The sequence below is a fragment of the Danio aesculapii genome, chromosome 2 (assembly GCF_903798145.1).
Source record: "Danio aesculapii chromosome 2, fDanAes4.1, whole genome shotgun sequence".
Taxonomy (NCBI): domain Eukaryota; kingdom Metazoa; phylum Chordata; class Actinopteri; order Cypriniformes; family Danionidae; genus Danio; species Danio aesculapii.
This window is the reverse complement of record NC_079436.1, coordinates 8,766,782-8,788,256: the sequence shown is the minus strand read 5'-3', so window position 1 is coordinate 8,788,256 and position 21,475 is coordinate 8,766,782. Positions and strand designations below refer to the sequence as shown.

The 21,475-nt window shown below is 35.5% G+C and overlaps 1 protein-coding gene across 1 annotated transcript in view; it reads left to right on the top strand.

Moving 5' to 3' along the window:
* Positions 1-3,505: 3,505 nt before the first annotated feature.
* The window catches only part of LOC130240533 (Y+L amino acid transporter 2), a 33,189-nt gene continuing 15,219 nt past the window's right edge, over positions 3,506-21,475 (top strand). The window contains exons 1-4 of the mRNA XM_056472099.1: positions 3,506-3,743; positions 5,743-6,263; positions 17,887-18,012; positions 18,823-18,967. Of these exons, the coding sequence (XP_056328074.1) occupies positions 5,744-6,263; positions 17,887-18,012; positions 18,823-18,967 (791 nt within the window). The 5' untranslated portion in view covers positions 3,506-3,743; position 5,743. The remainder of the gene's footprint in view (positions 3,744-5,742; positions 6,264-17,886; positions 18,013-18,822; positions 18,968-21,475) is intronic.

Below are 21,475 nucleotides of genomic sequence, written 5' to 3'. Positions count from 1 at the left end.
GTCTGACTTTGCTTAGACAAAAGACTTGTCACTTAACAGAAATAATGTACAGTATACATATTATATAACATAATAAAAAGTCATGGTGCAGTGGGAAAAGAATGAACAACATGATCATGGACAACTGCATCCATACATCTCTGCAATGACTCAAATAACTTATATATAATAAAGTCATCTGGAACGGCAAAGAAAGCGTTCTTGCACGACTCCCAGAGTTCTTCAAGATTCTTTGGATTCATCTTCAATGCCTCCTCCTTCATCTTACCCCAGACATGCTCAATAATGTTCATTACTTGTGACTGGGCTGGCCAATCCTGGGGCACTTTACCTTGCTTTCAGGAACTTTGACCTGGAGGCTGAAGTATGAGGAGCGCTATCCTGCTGAAGAATTTGCCCTCTCCTGTGGTTTGTAATGTAATGAGCAGCACAAATGTCTTGATACCTCAGGCTGTTGATGTTGCCATCCACTCAGATCTCTCGCACACCACCATACTGATTGTAACCCCAAACCATGATTTTTCCTTCACCAAACTTGACTGATTATTATGAGAATCTTCGGTTCATGCGGGTCCCAATAGGTCTTCTACAGTATTTGTGATGATTGGCATGCAGTTCAGCAGATGATTTATCAGAAAAATCGAACTTCTGCCACTTTTCCAAATGATCAACTAGAAGTCAAGTTATTATTTCTTGCTCTTACCACTGGGATCTACGACAAGACTTTTGTCAGGTAGTGTATGTATGCAGGGATCTCAGATCAATTCATCCAGATATTTTAATCTGATTGGCTTGTTTGAAGACCCAAATTAGCCAGAGATCAGTTATCATGATTAAAAGATCCAGGATCTGCCAAATCATCTGTGTAAATGAGGTATGAAGAACGAACCCCTGAGCCTTTCCATGCCAGAACTGTTAACCCAATATGTTCATTTGGATCAGTGTTGGGTGTAATGAGCTACAAATGAATTAGTTACAGTTATTAAAGTTAAAAAGTAAATGTAAGGGATTACTGATCGTGTTTAGGTAATTACAGTTACTTATACTTGCCTTACATAATGTCAATAAATAAGCAGTTCTGTATAAATCCATTCAGAGTAATTGCATTTGTTTTCTTATAGAAATACGATAAGACATCTCAAACAATCTCACCTTTGCATTTAAAATGACATAACTGAGTGAATAACACTTAAAGGGTACCTATTATGCTCCATTTTACGAGATGTAAAATACGTCTATTATGTCCCTAGAGTGTGTGTATGAAGTTTCAGCTCTAAACACCACACAAATAATGTTTTATAGCTGTTTGAAGCTGCCCCTTTTAGGCTTTGATCCTAATTGTGGCTTTTTGATGACTGTCACTTTAAATTCAAATGAGATTGTGCTCTTTTCAAAAGAGGGCGGAGCTACAAATGCCTATGTGTCCGCATAGGGGCAGATTCAAAAACAAGACTAAAGTCCTTTTGTAATGAGGGAGAGATCGTCGCTAATGGGCGGGGCTTTCCACCACTGGTGACAGGATAGGGAAAATGTCAATCAAAGTGTTTCTGCAAGTTTTTATGAAGTGTGATTATGAAAATTTTAAATAATAAATTTTTTACCATTAGAAGCTGGTTATATTCACAGACTGTTGCCACACAACTGTGCTTAAACCCCTTATAAAAGTGGTAATAGGTCCTCTGTAACAATAACCATGCATAAAATCTCCTTGTGTCATGTGTCATGACATGATTATTATATGTCTTATGAACACCTTCTTCAAGTAAAGTGTTTTTTTTTTTCTTGCCTGACAAAAATGTTCCTAGTGAAGTTCGATCACTCAGCAAAATGCACAAGCTGAGGTGTCATTCATGTGTGTTGCATAAACTGTGCAGAACAAGTTGTGCAAAAAGTATTACATGGGGCAAAGGGTTCAAAATGAGCAGATACAATATACAATAGTCATAATGCTGCTGCTTAGCAAATACCTCTAATAATGGGGAAGGAGTGTGTCTTAAAGGAACACTCCCATTAATGTGAAAATAGGCTCATTTTACAACTCCCCTAGAGTTAAACTGATTAGTTTTACAAGTTTTGAATCCATTCAGCCAATCTCTGGGTCTGGCAGGAGCATTTTAGCTTGGCTTAGCATAGATAATTGAAATGGATTAGGCCATTAGCATCTCTGTCAAAAAATGTTTTAAATAATTTTCCTACTTAAAAAGCAATAATATTACGCAGCAGCTGAAAATAGTCCCCTGCTAAGAAACTAGGCCTAATATTGTTGCGCCTACTGCAGCCGTGGTACAGTAGCAAAGTTCCTTGATTATGACCTAGAAAATAGCAACTTTTTATTTCCAGTCAGTCTTAGTACATGATGTCAAAACAGAGGAGTCAAGCTTTAAATAGAGAAAACTCAGGAAGTAGTGTGTTTTTTTTTAAACACCACTTACTGTTGAAATAGGCTCATTTTACGACTCCCATAGAGTAAAACAGTTGAGTTTTACTAGTTTTGAATCCATTCAGCCAATCTCTGTCTGGTGGGAGCACTTTTTTTCATGTTAAGTTGTTGTAAACCATTTATTTGGGCTGAGTTTAAACAAACAAATTAGGTTGAACATCCCAAATTTAATTTGTTTAAATTCAACAATTTGTTTGCAACAATTTTGTGGAAATATCAAAAGATCAACTTTTCCTCTCCTGTCAGTCTTAGTACATGTAGCAAAAACAGAAGAGTCAAGCTTTAAATAGGAAGATTATTTTTAAAAAATTAAATAATCTATTCATCTATTCTATTTAGCTAAGCTTAGCATAAATAATTGAAATGGATTAGACCATTAGCATCTCGCTCAAAAAATGTCTTAAATGATTTTCCTAATTTAAAAAGCAATGCTATTACACAGCAGCTGAAAATAGTCCCTGCTAAGAAACTAGGCCTAATATTGTTGCGCCTACTGCAGCAGCAAAGTTCCTTGATTATTACGAAAGAATGACAGTATAGTGAATCCTAGTTATTTTGACCTAGAAAATAGCAACTTTTCATTTCCAGTCAGTCTTAATTCATGATGTCAAAACAGAGCAGTCAAGCTTTAAATAGGAAATTTAAAGTTATGAAAATTCTTATTTTTTGTGAGTGAGATGCTAATGGTCTAATCAGATTCAATGTTTTATGCTAAGCTAAGCTAAAGTGCTCCCGCCAGACCCAGAGATTGACTGAATAGATTCAAAATTGGTAAAACTAAACAGTTTAATTCTTGGGGACTTGTAAAAAGTCTATTTCCAAAATAAAGAAGTGTTTCTTTTAACTTGAATTCTAGAGCCTGAGCAGATCAGGTAACAAATACATGCTTTCCTGCAACAGGGTATTACTGAGCTACTTTTACCATCAATAGTGTAGGGCAGGCATTCTCTCTTTCTTTCTCTCTTTCTCTCTTTCTCTCTCTCTCTCTCTCTCTCTCTCTCTCTCTCTCTCTCTCTCTCTCTCTCTCTCTCTCTCTCACACTATATCTCTGAGTACAGACCTCTTAAAATAGACAGGGCAACTCAAGAAGCCATTTTGCCCGTGGTGGAAAAACAGCTCAGGGTCTCTGCGGTCCAGGATTGCGACAGCGCTCATCCTGTTGACCCATTACACCCTGACAGACTCGCTTTCTTCATTCTGACCACGATCACCATCACTCTGGAAATTAGCATCACTTATCTTGCACCACCATTTCATTTGTTTGTTTGTTTGTTTCACTGCATTGCTCCTCACATGATTAAAGGTAAAGTACTTTTATTTTGTGATTTTTTTTTTTCTTTTATTTTTTGACACTATGCTAATGTTAAACGAACCTCATAACTATTAGCCCCACAGCAGTTGATTTGAGGATATTTTTCTGTGAAACTAATATGTGAAGTTATTGATTGATTGTAATTATTGGCTCGTTTTAGCAAATAAATCAACAATGGAATTAAATTCAAACTGTTTTTTAATCATCCAAACTTATTTCTAATGCTAATAAGATGATGATGTGAAATGTAAGATGTTCTACAGTGGTACAACAAGGTTTTATTTCTTGGAATAAACTATATAAAACAACAATGACATTACCCAAAGCATTTATAATCTTTATAAGTTACTCTTAGCATTTACTGATACATTGTGTCTTATATTTGGTGGAACTGAGGCTAAGCTAACATAGACTGCTAATGAAGAACTTATTATTAGAAGCTGATGTTGCTTATTACTAAAAATCAAGTTTCTTTTTTGCATCTATGGTTGATATAATATTAAATATCCATTTTATGATAGATTTTCTACAGCAAATGGTCTTTTCATAATAATAATTCCTTTCAATTCAATAAATGTTCTTTGTAAAGTCCTGTCTGAAAGTTATTTTTTTCGATGGCACTTTGAAAACTCATTTGGATCTTTATTATTATAATAATAACAACTGTACCTTACTGTGAAGTCTCGCTGGATATATTATGTTACATGATGTACCATTTCCTTGTAATCATAAGTTTGTTACATCTTAAAACTGATCATTTAAATAGACCGAAATCTAGCCAAACTCCAAATTGGTCATTACTAAAGCTTGTTTGTTACAGAAATGTAAATGCAAGTAATGTTTAGCTCAGCTAATTGTTTATACGTGGTTACCTGAGATCTTAATACTGAAAAAAAACACCTTTATCTTTAACAAAGTCTTGTTTAGCAAGTTTTACCAGGGATTACTGCTCTTTGGATTATACGTAGCCTATACATTCCTTTTATTTCAGCCAAACTAAAAGAAATAAGACTTGATGCTGGAGAAAAATGTAAAAGAAAATACCTGTTAGCATGTCCTTCCTTGCTCTGTTAACCATCACTTGAGAAATATTTGAAAACTAATAAAAAGTTACTGAAGATGGCTAATAATTTTGTCTTGAACTGTATACACTCTAAAAAAAATCTGGGTAATTTAAACCTGATAAACAAATTGGGTAAAGTATATACTTTCCCAAAACATTGGATCCTATTTACTGAATTTTAAAAACAATAACCCAAGAGTTTGGTTAGTCCATATTACACCTAGAATTGGGTTGAAACACAATTTTTTTGTGTAATTTTGTCTTCAATTGTACTCTACAAATTAAAGGGATAGTTCACCCAAAACTGAACATTTCCTCACCTTCAGGTGGAGACAAACGTTCGTGAGTTTGTTGTTGTTGTTGTTTTTAACACAAAGACAACATTTTAAAAAATGTTAGAAACCTGTAACAATGGGGTATATGCACACAGACTTTTAATTTCAGCCAGCCTCAGTTCTTCCGATGAACTGTCTGTCTATCATAAAATTTGCCATGTTTGAGGTCTAATTTCTTCACAAATCCGTGATTTTTCCTGCCAGATAGATATACAATATAAAGTGGTTCTCAAACCAGACTGGAAGCCATGCATTGAATCTGATTTCGCCCCGCCATGTCTTTAAAGCATGACAGTTTATTTACCCCAGTATTACTAATGGAGTTTCTGCGCTCGCCTGCTGATCCTGTCTTTCATCTTGTTTTACGTCTATTTAACTAAATGTTGACAGGGGTTTTTTCCCCCAAAAATGACTTATTTTGTTTTTTACAGAAGAAAAAATGATGACAGAATGTTTTTCAGCTTTAGGCTTTGAGGGAACTACCCCATTTTGTGTTCTCCATCCATGTCAAAGCTGAATAAATCCCACCATTGTTAAGATAAGAATGAATTTAATGAGCTTTACTGGCTTTCTCACCTCTGTTTTCCCTTAGCATGAAAAAACTGATGTCTTTAGGCCAGAAACTGTGTCCGGGGTCAGAGGAAGACCTGGATCTGAAGAAACCGTCTGGAGCCTGCAATGGCCCAGAGCCGCAGGAGGAGATGATGGTCATGCGGAGGGAGATCTCGCTCACCAACGGCATCTGCTTGATCGTGGGCAACATGATTGGCTCGGGCATTTTCGTGTCGCCCAAGGGAGTGCTGATATACAGCGCTTCATACGGCCTGTCCCTGGTCATCTGGGCTCTCGGCGGCATATTCTCCGTGTTTGGCGCGCTTTGTTACGCAGAACTTGGAACTACCATTCCGAAGTCTGGCGCGAGTTACGTGTACATCCTGGAGGCCTTCGGGGGTTTCCTCGCTTTCATCCGCCTGTGGACATCCATCCTGCTGGTGGAGCCAGCCAGTCAGGCGGTCATCTCGCTCACATTCGCCAATTACCTGGTGGAGGCTCTCTATCCCACCTGTCAGCCGCCGTACGACGCTGTGAGGCTGATAGCGGCCGCTTGTCTCTGTGAGTTTTTTTTGTAATTGAGTGCAAGAAAATACAATAACAAAGGTTTAGGAAAGAGAGAGAAAAAATCTTTACATAGCCTCATTCATTAAGAAGAAGATTATCATAAGCTTTAAGAAGTTTTAGGTCCTTTTTGTTTGATTCTAGATTTTCTAGCTCCATGTTTTTAGACATTTTTTTACATACTAGGGCTGGGCGATAAATAAGTAAATAAATAAATAAAAATAAATAAACAAATAAATACTTACTAAGTAGTTTTAAAAATGTGTACTTTTACTTTCCCTTGAGTAAATTTTTAGAGCTGTATCGGTATTTTCACTCCACTACTTTCCTTCAACATACAGTCACTACTTTATTATTTCTTGTCTATGAGGATTAGAAAAATCAATCCTGTGATTCCTGTCCAATCAAATCACACATAGAAGGTAAATCGCATCATAATGAACTACCTCAAGACATAAGCGATTTATAATCGCAGCAATCTGTTTGGAAGCATTACAAGTGTGAAGCATTAAGAAGATGTCCAAAATCTTTACACACATTGACCCAGAGACTGTTTAGATGCATGTCACTGATGAGAGGATGGCTGGTGTTTACTGTATGATGACCAAAGTGGCCTTAAACGGCCAGCAGGCACGAGGTCAACATGACGTCAGATTGACGTTGTACCCTAACGTCATGGGGATGTTGCATTTTTTTGGAAATGAAAATCAGGTTGACGTCAGAACTCAACGTCAGGCCAACGTCAACGTCCAACCTAAAGCCAACCAGATATCAACATCTAATAATGTTACAGCTTAACGTTGTATGGACGATACCATTAAGACATTTATCAGACATTAGATTTTGGTTGCCATACCTGACGAATAAATGTCAGTATTTGACATCAATATGACGGTGGTTTAAGCTGTTGGCTCGACGTTGGATTTTGGTCACTTTCTAACAACCTAAAATCAACCAAATATCAACGTCATTTGATGTCATTATTGGACATCAAAATAATGTTGCCCTTAGATGCTGTTAGACATTGACTTTTGGTCACCTGACATCAAAACCTAAATCTAACCTAATATTAACCTCTTAAAACGTTGTGTGTCTGCTGGGCAATAACTATGTGCACTACAGAATGTTACGTTTACACACACATGTTCAAGTTACATGTAAACACATCAGCATTTAACAGTGTAATACTCACTACTCTTGAGTACTTTTGAAAGGGCTACTTTTTACTCATACTTGGAGTAATATTTACAACAGATACTTTTACTCTACTTGCACTACATTTTTAGGCAAGTAATGGTACTTTTACTTGAGTATGATTTTTCAGTACTCTTTCCACCACTGTATATATCACGATGTAATGTTTCATATCATTCCGTATCGATAATTATTGAATATTTTTTACAATCTACTTAGGAATATTAAGATTTTTTTATTATTCAACCACTTTATTTTAATTTACCAACATTACTAAGGCAAACTGTTTTAACTGTCAAAAAAAAAAAAAAATTAACAGAAATATCCTATCTCTTATGTCTTATAATAAAATAAACATAAGTGTTAAAGACACTCTTAAACTTGATAAATAAAATATTACAAAGTCTGTGCCATAGTAAAGTGTAAACGCTGAACAATCAAAGCAAACTTTAAGGTAGATCAGCATCTGTAAGGTGTCAATAATAATGATACTGTAAACCTCAAACTCTGTAAACAAAACAAATTATGAGCTCAAAGCTGAGCTTTCAAAAAAACTAACCATTAATCAAATACATAATGTACAATACAAATTGTAAAGTTGTCAATAATGATTAAAAAAAAGTTTGGTATGAAGGAAGCCTTGGAAGGAATGCCAAAAAGCTTAGTCTCTTTAATAATCAGGGGTCGCCACAGCAGAATGAACCGCCAACTTATCCAGCATATGTTCTAGCTGCAACCCAGTACTGGGAAACATCTATACACACTCATTCACACTCACTTCACTTCACCTATTGACCTTATTCTTTAATGCGGAAGTGCGCTCATTTTTGCGATTGTTTTAGTACTTCCGATTCAGCTGCATGTGGGAGAAATGACTAGGAATAATAAACAGCAGAAAACGGTCAATCTACTTGCTCTACAATCAAGTGTGTTCATGACTATACAGGCAAAGTAGAATAATATAATAAGAAAATATCAGTTTGCAACATCAAGCAACACAACAAGATGTTTTAACGTCTAAAAATGAATGGAAGTTAATGAGAATGGAAGTCTCGACTCGAGCCAAAAAGATTCAAATGGCTGCGCCCACTAGTATGCAGAGAATAAGGTGAATAGCGTATGTCTTTGGACTGTGGGGGAAACCGGAGCAACCATTTTTGTTTTTTTTACATCACCTCATACTTCAGTTTCTAATCAAATCTTCTGACCAATCAAATGCCTTCTAGTATCTGACATGCCCCGCCCCTTCAAGACAATTTTCATTTGCTTTTCATTTGAGCTGAACCACTCTCACTGGCAGAGCAGTGATAAAACAAAACGCTATTGGCTGTTTTTTGAAGGGGAGAAGCTACTCTTTGCCCCGCCCTGTCTTTATGTTTTAGTTGAGATTACGCCAAACATTAAAAATAAAAAATAACAATAAAAAAATGCACATTTCAAAGCACTTCACGGCCTTTAGTAATATTATTATTTTTAAATAAGTGCATTAGTGTATTTAAAATGCATTCTTCCTTTTTGTCGTAATTAACAAAGAGTCTAGCCATTTTGAAATTTTGGCGATTGTTAAAACCTCATTGGAATATGAGCACTGATGAATCACACACATTAACACAAGTTTCAAGTGATTATTTCTATATTCTGGTTCTAGTTGGCATGCACTTCCTTAAAGCATGAAGTTTCCCAAGAGATTTTCACATGACCCCTGATGAAGTTACATATTCATTCAGTTTGGACATGACAGTTACTTTCATGATTAAGCAAGAGGGACTGTATACTGTATGTGCTACAGGGAAAATGAAATTTACTCAACCTTCATTTACTTCAAACCTGTTTCATTCCTGTTTCTTTGTAAGTTTCTTTTTCTGTTGAATACAAAGCAAGATCTACCAAAATATGTCAGAAAAATTGACTTTCATAGTATTTTTGGCTCTTACTATGGATGATTTTTTGTCAACATTCTTCAGAATATCTTGTTTTGTGTTTATAAAAGTTTAGAAACGCTTGATTGTGAATAAATACTGATTATATTTTCAGTTTTTAGATGAATTATTCCTTTAAGATGGAACAAAAACCAGGCCAATTTCATGAGGAAAAAACATTCAAAAAGAAAAAGTGGTATGAGTATATAAATCATACTAAAATATACAAAAGAGATCGTAAAATCGTATAAATCAAAAAGTTACAAATTGCCGTAAGATTGTGTTGGAAAAACTCCCATTGATGTCCATGGTATTTTTGGTTCCTCTTTGGATGTCAGTGGCTTTTTTTCCAACATTCTTCAGAATATCTTGTTTTGTGTTTATAAAAGTGTGAAACCACTAGAGTGTAAATAAATACTGTGTATATTTTTACTTTTGGGATGAATTATGCCCTTAAAATGAAAGAAAAACCAGGCCGATTTCATGAGGAAAAATACTATTTTTGTAGTATAGTCAAAAAAATTGGATATTTCATACCATTTAATTTGATTCGAGTCAAGATCCCAAACATCAGCCCTAAACCCAATCATCATTGGGGAATGAGTAAATAAATCGTACTAAAATGTACAAAAGAAATCGTACAAATGAATACGAATTACGCAACTAAATCAAAAAGTTACAAACTGCCGTGAGATTGCGTTGGAAAAACTCTCATTGATGTTTATTTTTGTTTGGTTCCTCTTTGGATGTCAATGGCTGTTTATTTCCAACATTCTTCAGAATATCTTGTTTTGTGTTCATAAAAGTTGAGAACCACTCAAGTGTGAATAAATACTGAGAACATTTTCACTTTTGTGTGAACTGTCCCTGGAAAATGGATGAAAAACCAGGAATTTCACGAGGAATTGTAACTATTTTACATTTTGTCAGAAAAGTGCCAATTTATACAATTTAATTTGATTCGATTTTTTAAAATATGTTTTTTTTTAAAGGAGGCATGTCCATAACCCCACCCTAAACCCAACCGTCATTGGCGGATGACTAAATAAATCATACAAATGAATACAAATTACGCAACTAAATCAAAAAGTTACGAATTGCCTCAAGATAGTGTTGGAAACACAGAAAACCAAAGATGATCTGTATTGCATAAAATATCTGTAGGCCACTATTTATGACCTGTCTATTCAAGCACATATGTTGAGCACATATCTCAGCAAGTCCTAGTCCAGGCATCCATGTTATATATTTTTAAACTGCTGTGTGTTGCTGCTCGTTGTTGTGGCGCTTCAAGATCCAGACCAAACTATTTATGTTGTGCACAAATATTTTTTGTGACTCAGCTGGCTTGACTGTTGCAGACACTCGTATCTGGGTGAAAGATCAGCAACCTCGGTCTTACACATGACATGTACTCTCAGGGTAATACAATGGTAATGAAAATTGTTTTATATTTCAAAGAATATTATGGACATACATGTATCATTGTGTATTTTGTTGGTAGCTTCTGTTGTGTACCCCGAAAAAAAATGGGTGTAGAAATGATTTTCATTCAGAATAGTCAGCATCATTTTCAAATAATTACAAAGAATGGAAGCCAGTCCAATCTAACGAGGAAGTGTAACTATTTCACATACTTTTGTGTGCGGAAAAGTGGCCAATTCGTACAAATTCATACAATTTCATTCGGAAATAAATGTAAAATTTTTAAAAGGAGGTGTGTCAATGGACAACGTGCTTTATTCACATTAGATACACACGGTTTAGATTACTAGAATGTTAGTTCTACTCTTCTCCCAGTTAAACAAGCACTTTCTTTCATGTAGTTAGAAGACATTGATTAAGTAACGTGTTGTAAATCCAGCAGCTCTAATCTCTGCATTGCAGTGTAAACTAACATGGCATCATACATGTACAAAAACCAACACAATCTCATGGCAATTCGTTACTTTTTGATTTAGTTGCTAATTCGTACGAATTCGTACAATCTAATTCATACAATTTAGTACGATTTGCTCATCCGCCAATGACGGTTGGGTTTAGGGGTGGGGTTAGGTGCCACGCCTCCTTTTTAAAATCGTACAATTTCGTACGACCACTAAACTATACTTACGTTTTCTCGTGAGATCAGGCTGACAAAAACTATGCTACTGTATTTTGTCGGTGGCTCCTGTTGTGTACCCTGACAAAAAATGGGTGAAGAAATTTATTTCATTTAAAATAGTTAGCATCGCTCTTAAATAATTACAAAGAATGAAAGTCAGTCTGACCTAACGAGGAAACGTAACTATTTTACATACTTTTACGTACAAATATGTGGCTAATTTGTACAAATTCATAGGATTTCATTCGTAAGAAAACAAACTAACAAAGGAAACATGTCTTCAAACCCCACCCCTAACCCTAGCAAATTGAGCAAATTGTACAAAATATAATCGTTAAAAATAATATAATTTAGCTGCTGAATCAAAAAGTTATGAATTGAAGTGAGATTGTGTTGAAATAACGTAGAATTAGGGGCGGACTGGGACAAAAATTCAGCCCTGGCACTGTAGCCACACCAGCCCACATTACCACACAGACACAGCCCCATCCACGGACACCCACATTCACTACTTATATTGGTGTACAGATGATGAAATAATATAAGCTGTACCGTATGTAATAGACATTTAAACATCAGTTGAAGTCAGAATTATTAGCCCCCCTTTGAATTTTTTTTTATATTTCCCAAATGATGTTGAACAGAGCTAGGAAATTTTCACAGTATGTCTGATAATATTTTTTCTTCTGGAGAAAGTCTTATTTGTTTTATTTCAGCTAGAATAAAAGCAGATTTACATTTTTTAAAACCATTTTAAGGTCATAATTATTAGCCCCTTTAAGCTATATTTTCTTCCGATAGTCTACAAAACAAACCATCCTTATACAATAACTTGCCCAATTACCCTAACCTGCCTAGTTAACCTAATTAACCTTATTAAGCATTAAAATGTCACTTTAAGCTGTATAGAAGTGTCTTGAAATATATCTAGTAAAATATTATTTACTGTCATCATGGCAAAGATAAAATAAATCAGTTATTAGAAATGAGTTATTAAAACTATTATGTGTAGAAATGTGTTAAAAAAATCTTCTCTCCGTTAAACAGAAATTGGGAAAAAAAATAAACAGAGGGGCTAATAATTCAGACTTCAACTGTATGTGACTAGAACAAAAACAACCCGTTTGTAACAAATTTATACATACAGTAAAAACTAATTCAAAAATAGTCTAATAGATAATCTTGTAGAATGTTATATAAATAATCTTGTAGAGTCCGTGTGCTGTCTATGTTGTTTGTCTGCTATTACTGATGATAGGAGTAACCTGTGAATGTGTATCACAAACACACACACCTTTACACACAAATTGACATGCAGCACTATAGCAACACTCCAGCATACATTTATTCACAAGTACCTATATATGTCATTCTCTGCAGTGTTTTCATTCTCTGTGACCCTACCTAAGGATTAATTACATACTGTAACCTATGCATGTATTTAATATTTTACTTTAAAGAATAGCTATGTATTCAGAGTTCATTACAAATGCCTACAGTACTATGGCTATAGCTAGTTTATTTTGCATGTTAGACTATATTGCTAGTACAGTAGCATACAGCAGTCTGTGTATCCTAAATCCCATGTAATCTGCTGATAATGATGTTTTAAAATGTACGGGAGTTCTACGCTAAGCTTACTATTAAGTACAGTGTGGGTTGCTGTCATAAACTGTCCGAAGACTGTCGGAAGTAGTGTGAATGGTGTCAAAATTACTTAATATATTTTAGTATAATGACTTAGAAGTATATTTTCTGTTTTCGTCTTACCTTCTCTACCGCGCTATACTGTCCTCTGATGCAGCAGTGGAATTGAAACCTTTTGAGAATATTTCAGTTAATTCAACACAATCTCATGACAATTTGTAACTTTTTGATTTAGTGGCTAATTCGTATCAATTTGTACAATCTAATTCGTACAATTTTGTATGATTTGCTCATCCACCAATGACGATTGGGTTTAGGGGTGGTGTAGGGTGCCACGCCTCCTTTTTAAAATCTTACATTTACGTACGACAAACGAAATCATACAAATTAGCCACTAAACTGACAAAACGTAAAATACTTACGTTTTCTCGTGAGATTAGGCTGGTTAATTTTATGTATTTGGCAGTGTCTGATTTTAGCGCCCTTATATTTGCTTTCTTGGAGTTTTTCGGCACTGCCTTTCCTTTTTTAACAGTCCATCTCTGAATTTAGCTTGTGTTGCACTGACTGTTTGTTTGACATTCTTGCCAGATTTTGATTGCGCACGCATAACCTTTGATTGGATCGGCCCCCCTCTCATCATCATCATCATCATAATATTCACATCTTGCAAGAGATAAAAGCTGCCTGCATGTAAAAACAATACATATTAAGAAATAAAAATAAAATAAAAAAACTGACCAGCCCACATTTAAAAAATGGTCCGGCCCTTGTAGCATTTGCCAGAATTGCCAGATGGCCAATCCGCCCCTGCATAGAATTAAACTTTTTCTAATTGCGAAGTTGAACATTGTTGTCTTGTAAAGCATACTACAACAATGAAAAATACATATTTTTATAGAATATGTTTCCCAAATCCCTCGTTCAACCAAACCAAAAGTTTGAGCAAAATGAAACCGAAACAGGTAATTGTGGCACTTATTTTTCTGATTTGCCCAGATTTCACTGCTCTAACAGACAAGACACAGGAGACGTTTTTTTCTTTCCCTTTCCTTCTTAGCAGCTGTTGCTTTCACACAGTTTCCAGACAGAGCTAAATGTGTTCTCAGAAAGCAGGGACACAGTCTACACTGCATGAGGACAGTCTGTAAAAACACACACAAACCTAAGATTAACTCTGGCTCTTTCCAAGAATATAGTACAAACCCTTAGTACAAAAAGTGATTATTTTAATCATTACAAATATCTTTGAGACCGACCAAAACCACCAATGATATGATAAAGGACACTTGATTCATTTTGAATGACCTACTTTTAATCTTACACAGTATAATACTTTTATCTAACGCACTGTATACACCCAAAAAATGTTTGCTGTTTGTTCAAACTACTTGTTTAAAATGAGCTGAAACAACACAATTGTTTTTTCCCCAGACAACTTAATCATTTTATGTACAATCTACTTAAATTTGTGAAAACCAATAACTTAACTTAATAACTAACTTAAAGTTGCAGTATGTAAGTTTGACACCCAGTGGTCTCGCAGGTTGCTAGATTGACGACATCAACAGAACTGTGCCTTACAATCGAGCCTCGGACAGATTTAAATTGTGTTCTAAATAAAAGCAACGGCACGTGATATGAAGTTTAATATTAAACTAATTTTGAGAGGAGCGCATGCTCATGATTGAACCAGCTGGCCCACATTAGCTAATCACGATCCTCCAATCAAAGGATCCCAAGTCACTATACATCCTCATTTCCTTTCTACAACTATCTTCGTCTGGATGGAAACCCCTCTCCTCCCCTTCTTCCACCTTTATCCAGAATGGGCGGCATGGTGGCCCAGTGACTAGCACTGTTGCCTCACAGCATGAATTCCAATGGCGTCGGGTCCTCGCTGGGCCATCTGGTATTTCTTTGATAAAATACGCCTCAATCTTTTCTCTAATGTCTTACTCTCAGGAAATTCACCTTAGCCTCAGCAGCTGGGGAGTTTTGAGATCGACCTGAGCTCAATCTCCCCTCGCCCTGTGAAAGGGGGGAGCCCTGGGCCTGAGGATCCCTTGAGCTCAGGGCTCTCTCCCGGGACAGCATGCCAAACAAGCTATGTATAAATCTTGAGCTAAGTGTGAATGCTTAAAAAAATTAATATTTTCCATATTAAAATGAATTTTTGTTATAACCTGAAATTAATATTTTAGAAATGGCTTCTATTTCTTTCAGCTGAACAACAGAAACCTGACAATGTTTACCTTAGACACAGCTCATGTGCTTTATTCAGTGTTAAATGCTAATAATGTGAGTTTGAATGCCATTTTACATGACATTTATTGCCATACCACTGAAAGCAGCAGCAGATAGTTCACCTCAGATCTTGAAAATAAACCTTTTGAAATTGAACTTTAGAACTGTGACTCAGTGCAAGCCAACACATATCAGTGATTCAGCATCTACATTTAATAATGTTAAAGAGGTTTAATATGTATTAATTCGATTATAATCTTTACCATTTCTATGGAGTGCAGTGAGTGCACATATTCTGTGCTTCTGAATGGCTGTATTTAAATTTCTGTCATGTTTCAACTGGTGCAAACAGCCAAATTGCTTATCACTGCAAATCTCGTAGCATGTTGTTATGACACAGGGTTACAATGTAACCTGCTCACCTGATGTTTACTCTCCTAATATTTATATTGTTTGATAATTAATAACCTCATGTGGAACTACAGAGGTCCACTTCGGTTGCATTTCGGTTGCGATGCACACTTTGAGAGCCTTCCTGACTGAATGAATGAAATACGCGGTTTTCCACCAACGCAACCTGGGGTTGGGGCTGAAATATAGTTGACTAAGCTAGCATTCCAAAGGTTAAAAGAACCAAAACAAAGACAGACGTTCCAGCACGTAACACACATTTTCAAAGCAGAATATCTGAAACTAGAATTGTTTTTTAGATAAACATGTTCACCTAGCATGTTTCTTAAATATCTGCATATTATGGTATTTTTATGCTTTAGAAGAGTCAAAAACTTACATAAAGCACCTTTAATTCCTTCACGTTGTCCCAACACAAATCAATTGTGTCAATCAAAACGTTTTTCATTGACAAATGTTGTAAGCGCAGCATTACAAGTCGAGATCGCACAAAACTTTTTGGATGCCCTCAAATATACGCTGCTCAAGTGCAGATTTTCTTGTGCGCTCTCAAATAAATTTTTCTAAAATGTGATTTACTGCATTTATGTGATTAGTATGTCTCCAACATTTATTAGATTTGCTAGGAATATTTAGGAATGTCTCCAATAGACCTACAGAGCAGCATTGAAGCGCCCTGAAGTAAAGTGAAACCGATATAAACTCCAGCAAGATAAAGTCATTGTATGCAGAGCCATATACCTTTATCTATAATGTATAAATATAGAAACTGTGTTCATCATAACTGAAAGCTACGGCGTGTTTGCTAGCCTCACGCATCACGCACCTGTCAGTCAGTCAGCACGTCACCTTAAAGGTTAAACAAATAACACACAGCATTATTACGATTACAGAAGTTCACGCTGTTATAACTCACTTACCTTTTAATACATTTAGGTGCGACGGCTGAATTTTTAGAATGAGAAGCTGTAATGTAGCCATGGTGGGATGAATTTTGGCACCCCGCCACTGAAGAATGAATGTAGCGGAAACCATGGTGTAATTAATTCACATTTATAAAAAAACTACAATTTTTATCTTTTTATTTTTAAGAAAAGTTTAATACTGCAACACCAAATTGTATCATATATTCAGAGAAAGTGTCTGCTGAAAAAAAATACAAAAAACTCTAAAGATCTTCTGACTAAAGCGTACACAAATTTGTAAAAAATAAACAAGTTACTTAATTCATTCACGTTGTCCCAACACAAAGTGATTGTGTAGAACCCAGCATTTTTTAAAGTGTAATGTTAAATGTGTTTACCAGGGGTGTTCCTAGACATGAAGCTCTACTGGGGCACAGCTCCCCCTCAAAAAAAAAAAAAAATAAATGAATAAATAAATAACAAATTATATGTTTTAACAAAACATAAATATGTAAATAAATAACAGTATTGTTATTATACAGGTATAATTCTAAATAAATAACAGAAATTAATCCTAAATGTAACTGGAAAACAATCTAAAGACACAGCTGGAGTGATGCTAAGATAATTTAAGAAATCCTTTGCAAGAATATTAATTTCATTAGAATAAAATTCTATAAACAACTCTATAGAATACAAAAAAAAAATGTTTACGCAATTATCAGTTGCGTTGTCTTAGTCCCTCATCCCTTTTTTGCTTCATACAAAAAATCTATCAGGAGCAATGCTTAGTCTAAATAAGATTGTATCACCACCATATTATTTAGACTTTATTTTGTCGACTTGCAAAGCTCACTGTGTGCCGACACCCCGCATAAGCCAGTTTCACAACGCAAGTTTCACAAATCGTGGTTATTTTTCGATGTGCATGTTCACAACCGGGACACCGGGAGCAAAGAAGTGCGTCAGCGTCAAGCAGGAGCGGTGCGTATTCTGGAATTACCTGGAATTACCACTGGAATTACCACTCTTAATAAATACAAAGTAAATCGTATCTCAAAGCATTTACTGGGGCACTAACGATTTCTACTGGGGCACGTGCCCCAGTAAATGGGGTCTAGCGACGCCTCTGGTGTTTACACTCCCGTGGCTCATTTCAAAATGTGCTTAATGTGTTCCTCCTCTTTCCACAGGTATTCTCATCTTCATAAACTGTGCTTACGTAAAGTGGGGCACTTTGGTTCAGGATGTTTTCACATACGCCAAAATCATGTCTCTGCTCCTCGTCATCACTGTGGGCATCATTAAGATCATTAACGGTAACAAAGCAATTCAAGTGTTATGGATGAGACATTTGCACTAAAATCTTAGCATAAATTCACAGAGAAAGTATATGCTAACGTTATATTGAAACATCGGTTTATATTTTCTGAAGCAACTAACCACAGAGTTATTGGATCAGAAATATATCAATATGTACATTTTTGTTTATATTTTTAATCTAAAATGAAAATAAATTATGAAAATAAACATGCATTATGGATGTGACCAAAAAAATTGTGAGTTTACAGTATACAATATACTTTGTAGAAATTCTGTGAATTAATGTGCACAACCGAAAAGAATTTTTGCTAATCAAACGTATAAGAGTTGGCTCACTATAGACCAAAAATGATTTTATTTAATTTAACATTTGGATTTGGATGAGGAAAAATGCTTTTTTATGGAAGTGACAAATGTGAAATTGCCACTTGTGTGATTTTGGTAAATCAAATATAATAACATTTGATGTTTGAAAGCATCGACAGAGACATTTCTGAGATTTTAAGTACTGTAAAATACAAGCCTACACAAAAAAACCAAAAAGGGGTTTCATTATTTTGGTGAAAACTTACATTTTTTCATGGCAAGGTTGACATTTGCATGGAATTGCACAACACTGATCATATTCAGATGGATTTGTTACAGTAAATCACATTGAGATTGCATGAACAAGGAAGTAGTTTTTAATTATTGCTCAGGCTGCACCTAAAAAGCTTTTGACGTTTGTATAGACTAATACCGAATTGATCCCAGGGTGTACAGCTGAGTTGTGTAATTTTCTCTCTTGTTTTTCACGTGTACCACAGGAGAAACAAAAAACTTAAATAATGCATTCGAGGGTTCTTCGACTGAGGCGGGCAGCATTGCTCTGGCTCTTTATTCAGCGCTGTTCTCCTACTCAGGCTGGGACACGCTCAATTTTGTTACAGAGGAGATCAAGAATCCTGAGAGGTGCCATATCCATTTTCATGCTTTAAAGGGATTTTTCACCTAAAAATGAAAGTTCTGTCATTGTTTACTCATCCTTGATTTGTTCCAAATCAGTTCGAATAGTTTTGTTCTGTTGAACACAAAGGAAGATATTTTGAAGAAAGCTGGGAATTGTTCACTTCTGAAGTATGAAAAACAAATACTTTGGTTCGACACTCTTTAAAATATCTTTTTGTGTTCAACAAAACAGAAATACTCAAACTGGTTTAGAACAAATCAAGGGAATAAGTAAATGGTGGCAAAGGTTACATTTTTGGGTGAATTATACATTTGTACTGGATATTGTCACATTAGCATTAGTATAAAAACTGTTTTTTACAAACTTTTTTGTGTGAAATTAGGAATCATCAGTGATTTGCAATCAAATGAATCATGTTTTTAGAATCAGCTGAAACAAAAATGTGCAGTTATATATATGCGCAAATTATATATATGTAGTATTTTGTATTTATATTATACTCAAATTAATATGTTTAGGAAAAAATATTAAATTAAATTGGAATAAATTGGAAAAATCAAGAAAAACATAAAAACAATCAAGTTTAGTTGAAATTGGATAGTTTGTCATTTCTTTTTTCTTTAACTTGTTTGAATTTAATTGTATTATCTTTCTATTCCGAAAGGGTTTTCGGTGACCAGACTGTTATATTTATAGATGTAATGGTTTATTCATTCATTCATTGTCTTTTCAGCTTAGTCCCTTTCTTAATCCGAGGTCGCCACAGCGGAATGAACCACCAACTTATCCAGCACATGTTTTACTTAGATGCCCTTCAAGCCGCAACCCATCTCTGGGAAACATCCATACACACTCACTCACTCACACACACTACGGACAATTTAGCCTTCCCAATTCACCTGTACCGCATGTCTTTGGACTGTGGGGGAAACCGGAGCACCCGGAGGAAACCCACGCAAACGTAGGGAGAACATGCAAACTCTACACAGAAACGGCAACTGACCCAGCCGAGGCTCGAACCAGCGACCTTCTTGCTGTGAGGCGATAGCGCTACCTACTGCGCCACTGCGTCGCCTAATAAAATGATTTGTTTAAATGCACCAAATATTATTGCCTATATTTATTGAGAAATGGATAAAATATATATATTTTCAAAAGACGGTGTACTCATTTATGCTGAGCACTGTATAGAAAATCCAACGTGGACTAGTAGTTGTATGTACTTTCATAGCACAAACAATACAGTTCCATCTACAGTAGCAACAACACAAGTCAAATTCTTTCAGTCATCATCTACAACTACAGTATTTAAGGGTCAAAGTAGGCATTGATTAGTGAATAACACACACCACAGTCTGGCATTTTGCTAATTCATTTAAAACCTTGGTTTGTGCGTGAATTAAGACGTAAGGAATTACTGGCAACCTGCTTCAAGCTGTTTTGAATCAAATCTTTTTAAAAAGGAGTAACTCCATTTTTACTCCATATTGATCCGTGAATCTTTTCAAATCTTCTACATTCAAAATACAGCAACGTTATTATACTAAATTATTATTATTATTATTATTATTATTATTATATATGAAAATTTGGGATAGCATATTAGGGACACTTAGGCCCAATCCCAATTCTACTCCTTAGTGATCCCCTTACCCCTCGTTTTGCGCATTCACGTGAAGGGGTAGGGGTGTCCCAATTCTCTTCAGCTTGAAGGCGTAGGGCTAAGGGGAAGGGCTAGATACTGAGATTTTCGAACTGAGATTTTTCAGGATCACACTTGAAACCAAGGGGTAAGAAATTTCCCAGAATACACCAGCCACAACGGCACCATAGCTGCACCCGGAAGTAAGGAGATGCACAAATTCGCATATGTTTTAATATATTCATAACCGCGTTCGTGTTTTACCATCATGCTTTTTAGAAAAACCGCTAAAATAAAACCCGCTAAATTTCGCTATCTATAATCCATAATAATAACTCCTGTACAGCAGTCCCACAACATTCTGACACTCGATGATGCTCGAATACCCTGTCAGAAAAGTCTAGTGGCTGGGAATGAGCTTTTTACAGTGTCTGCTATAATGTTAATGTTGTTTTCGTCTGTTTACAGATGAATATCAGTACAGTTACAATATTATTGCCAGATTATATCGTTATGATAACATGATGAATGCCTTCAGTGATTGCCTGAAGAAAAATACCAAAAAAATAACACAACTGGAATAACTACAGCAGTCACGATCGTCTGATCTCATATTAAGCAAGAGCTCGGAAATGGTGTCCCATTTCTTAGGGGTAAATTTTGAAGCCCTTCCCCTTCACACTCTGTTTAAAGGGGAAGGGGTAGTGGTACAAAAATAGAATTGGGATTGGGCCTTAACATTTTAACAATAGCTAAAGCGAATTGCAAGATTTTTAAGCTTATTTCTTCCTCAGCGTTCACATATTTATCTATTTACTTAGCTGAAAGGACTTTCCAAATACTCTAGTTTTTAAAGGGATAATTCGCC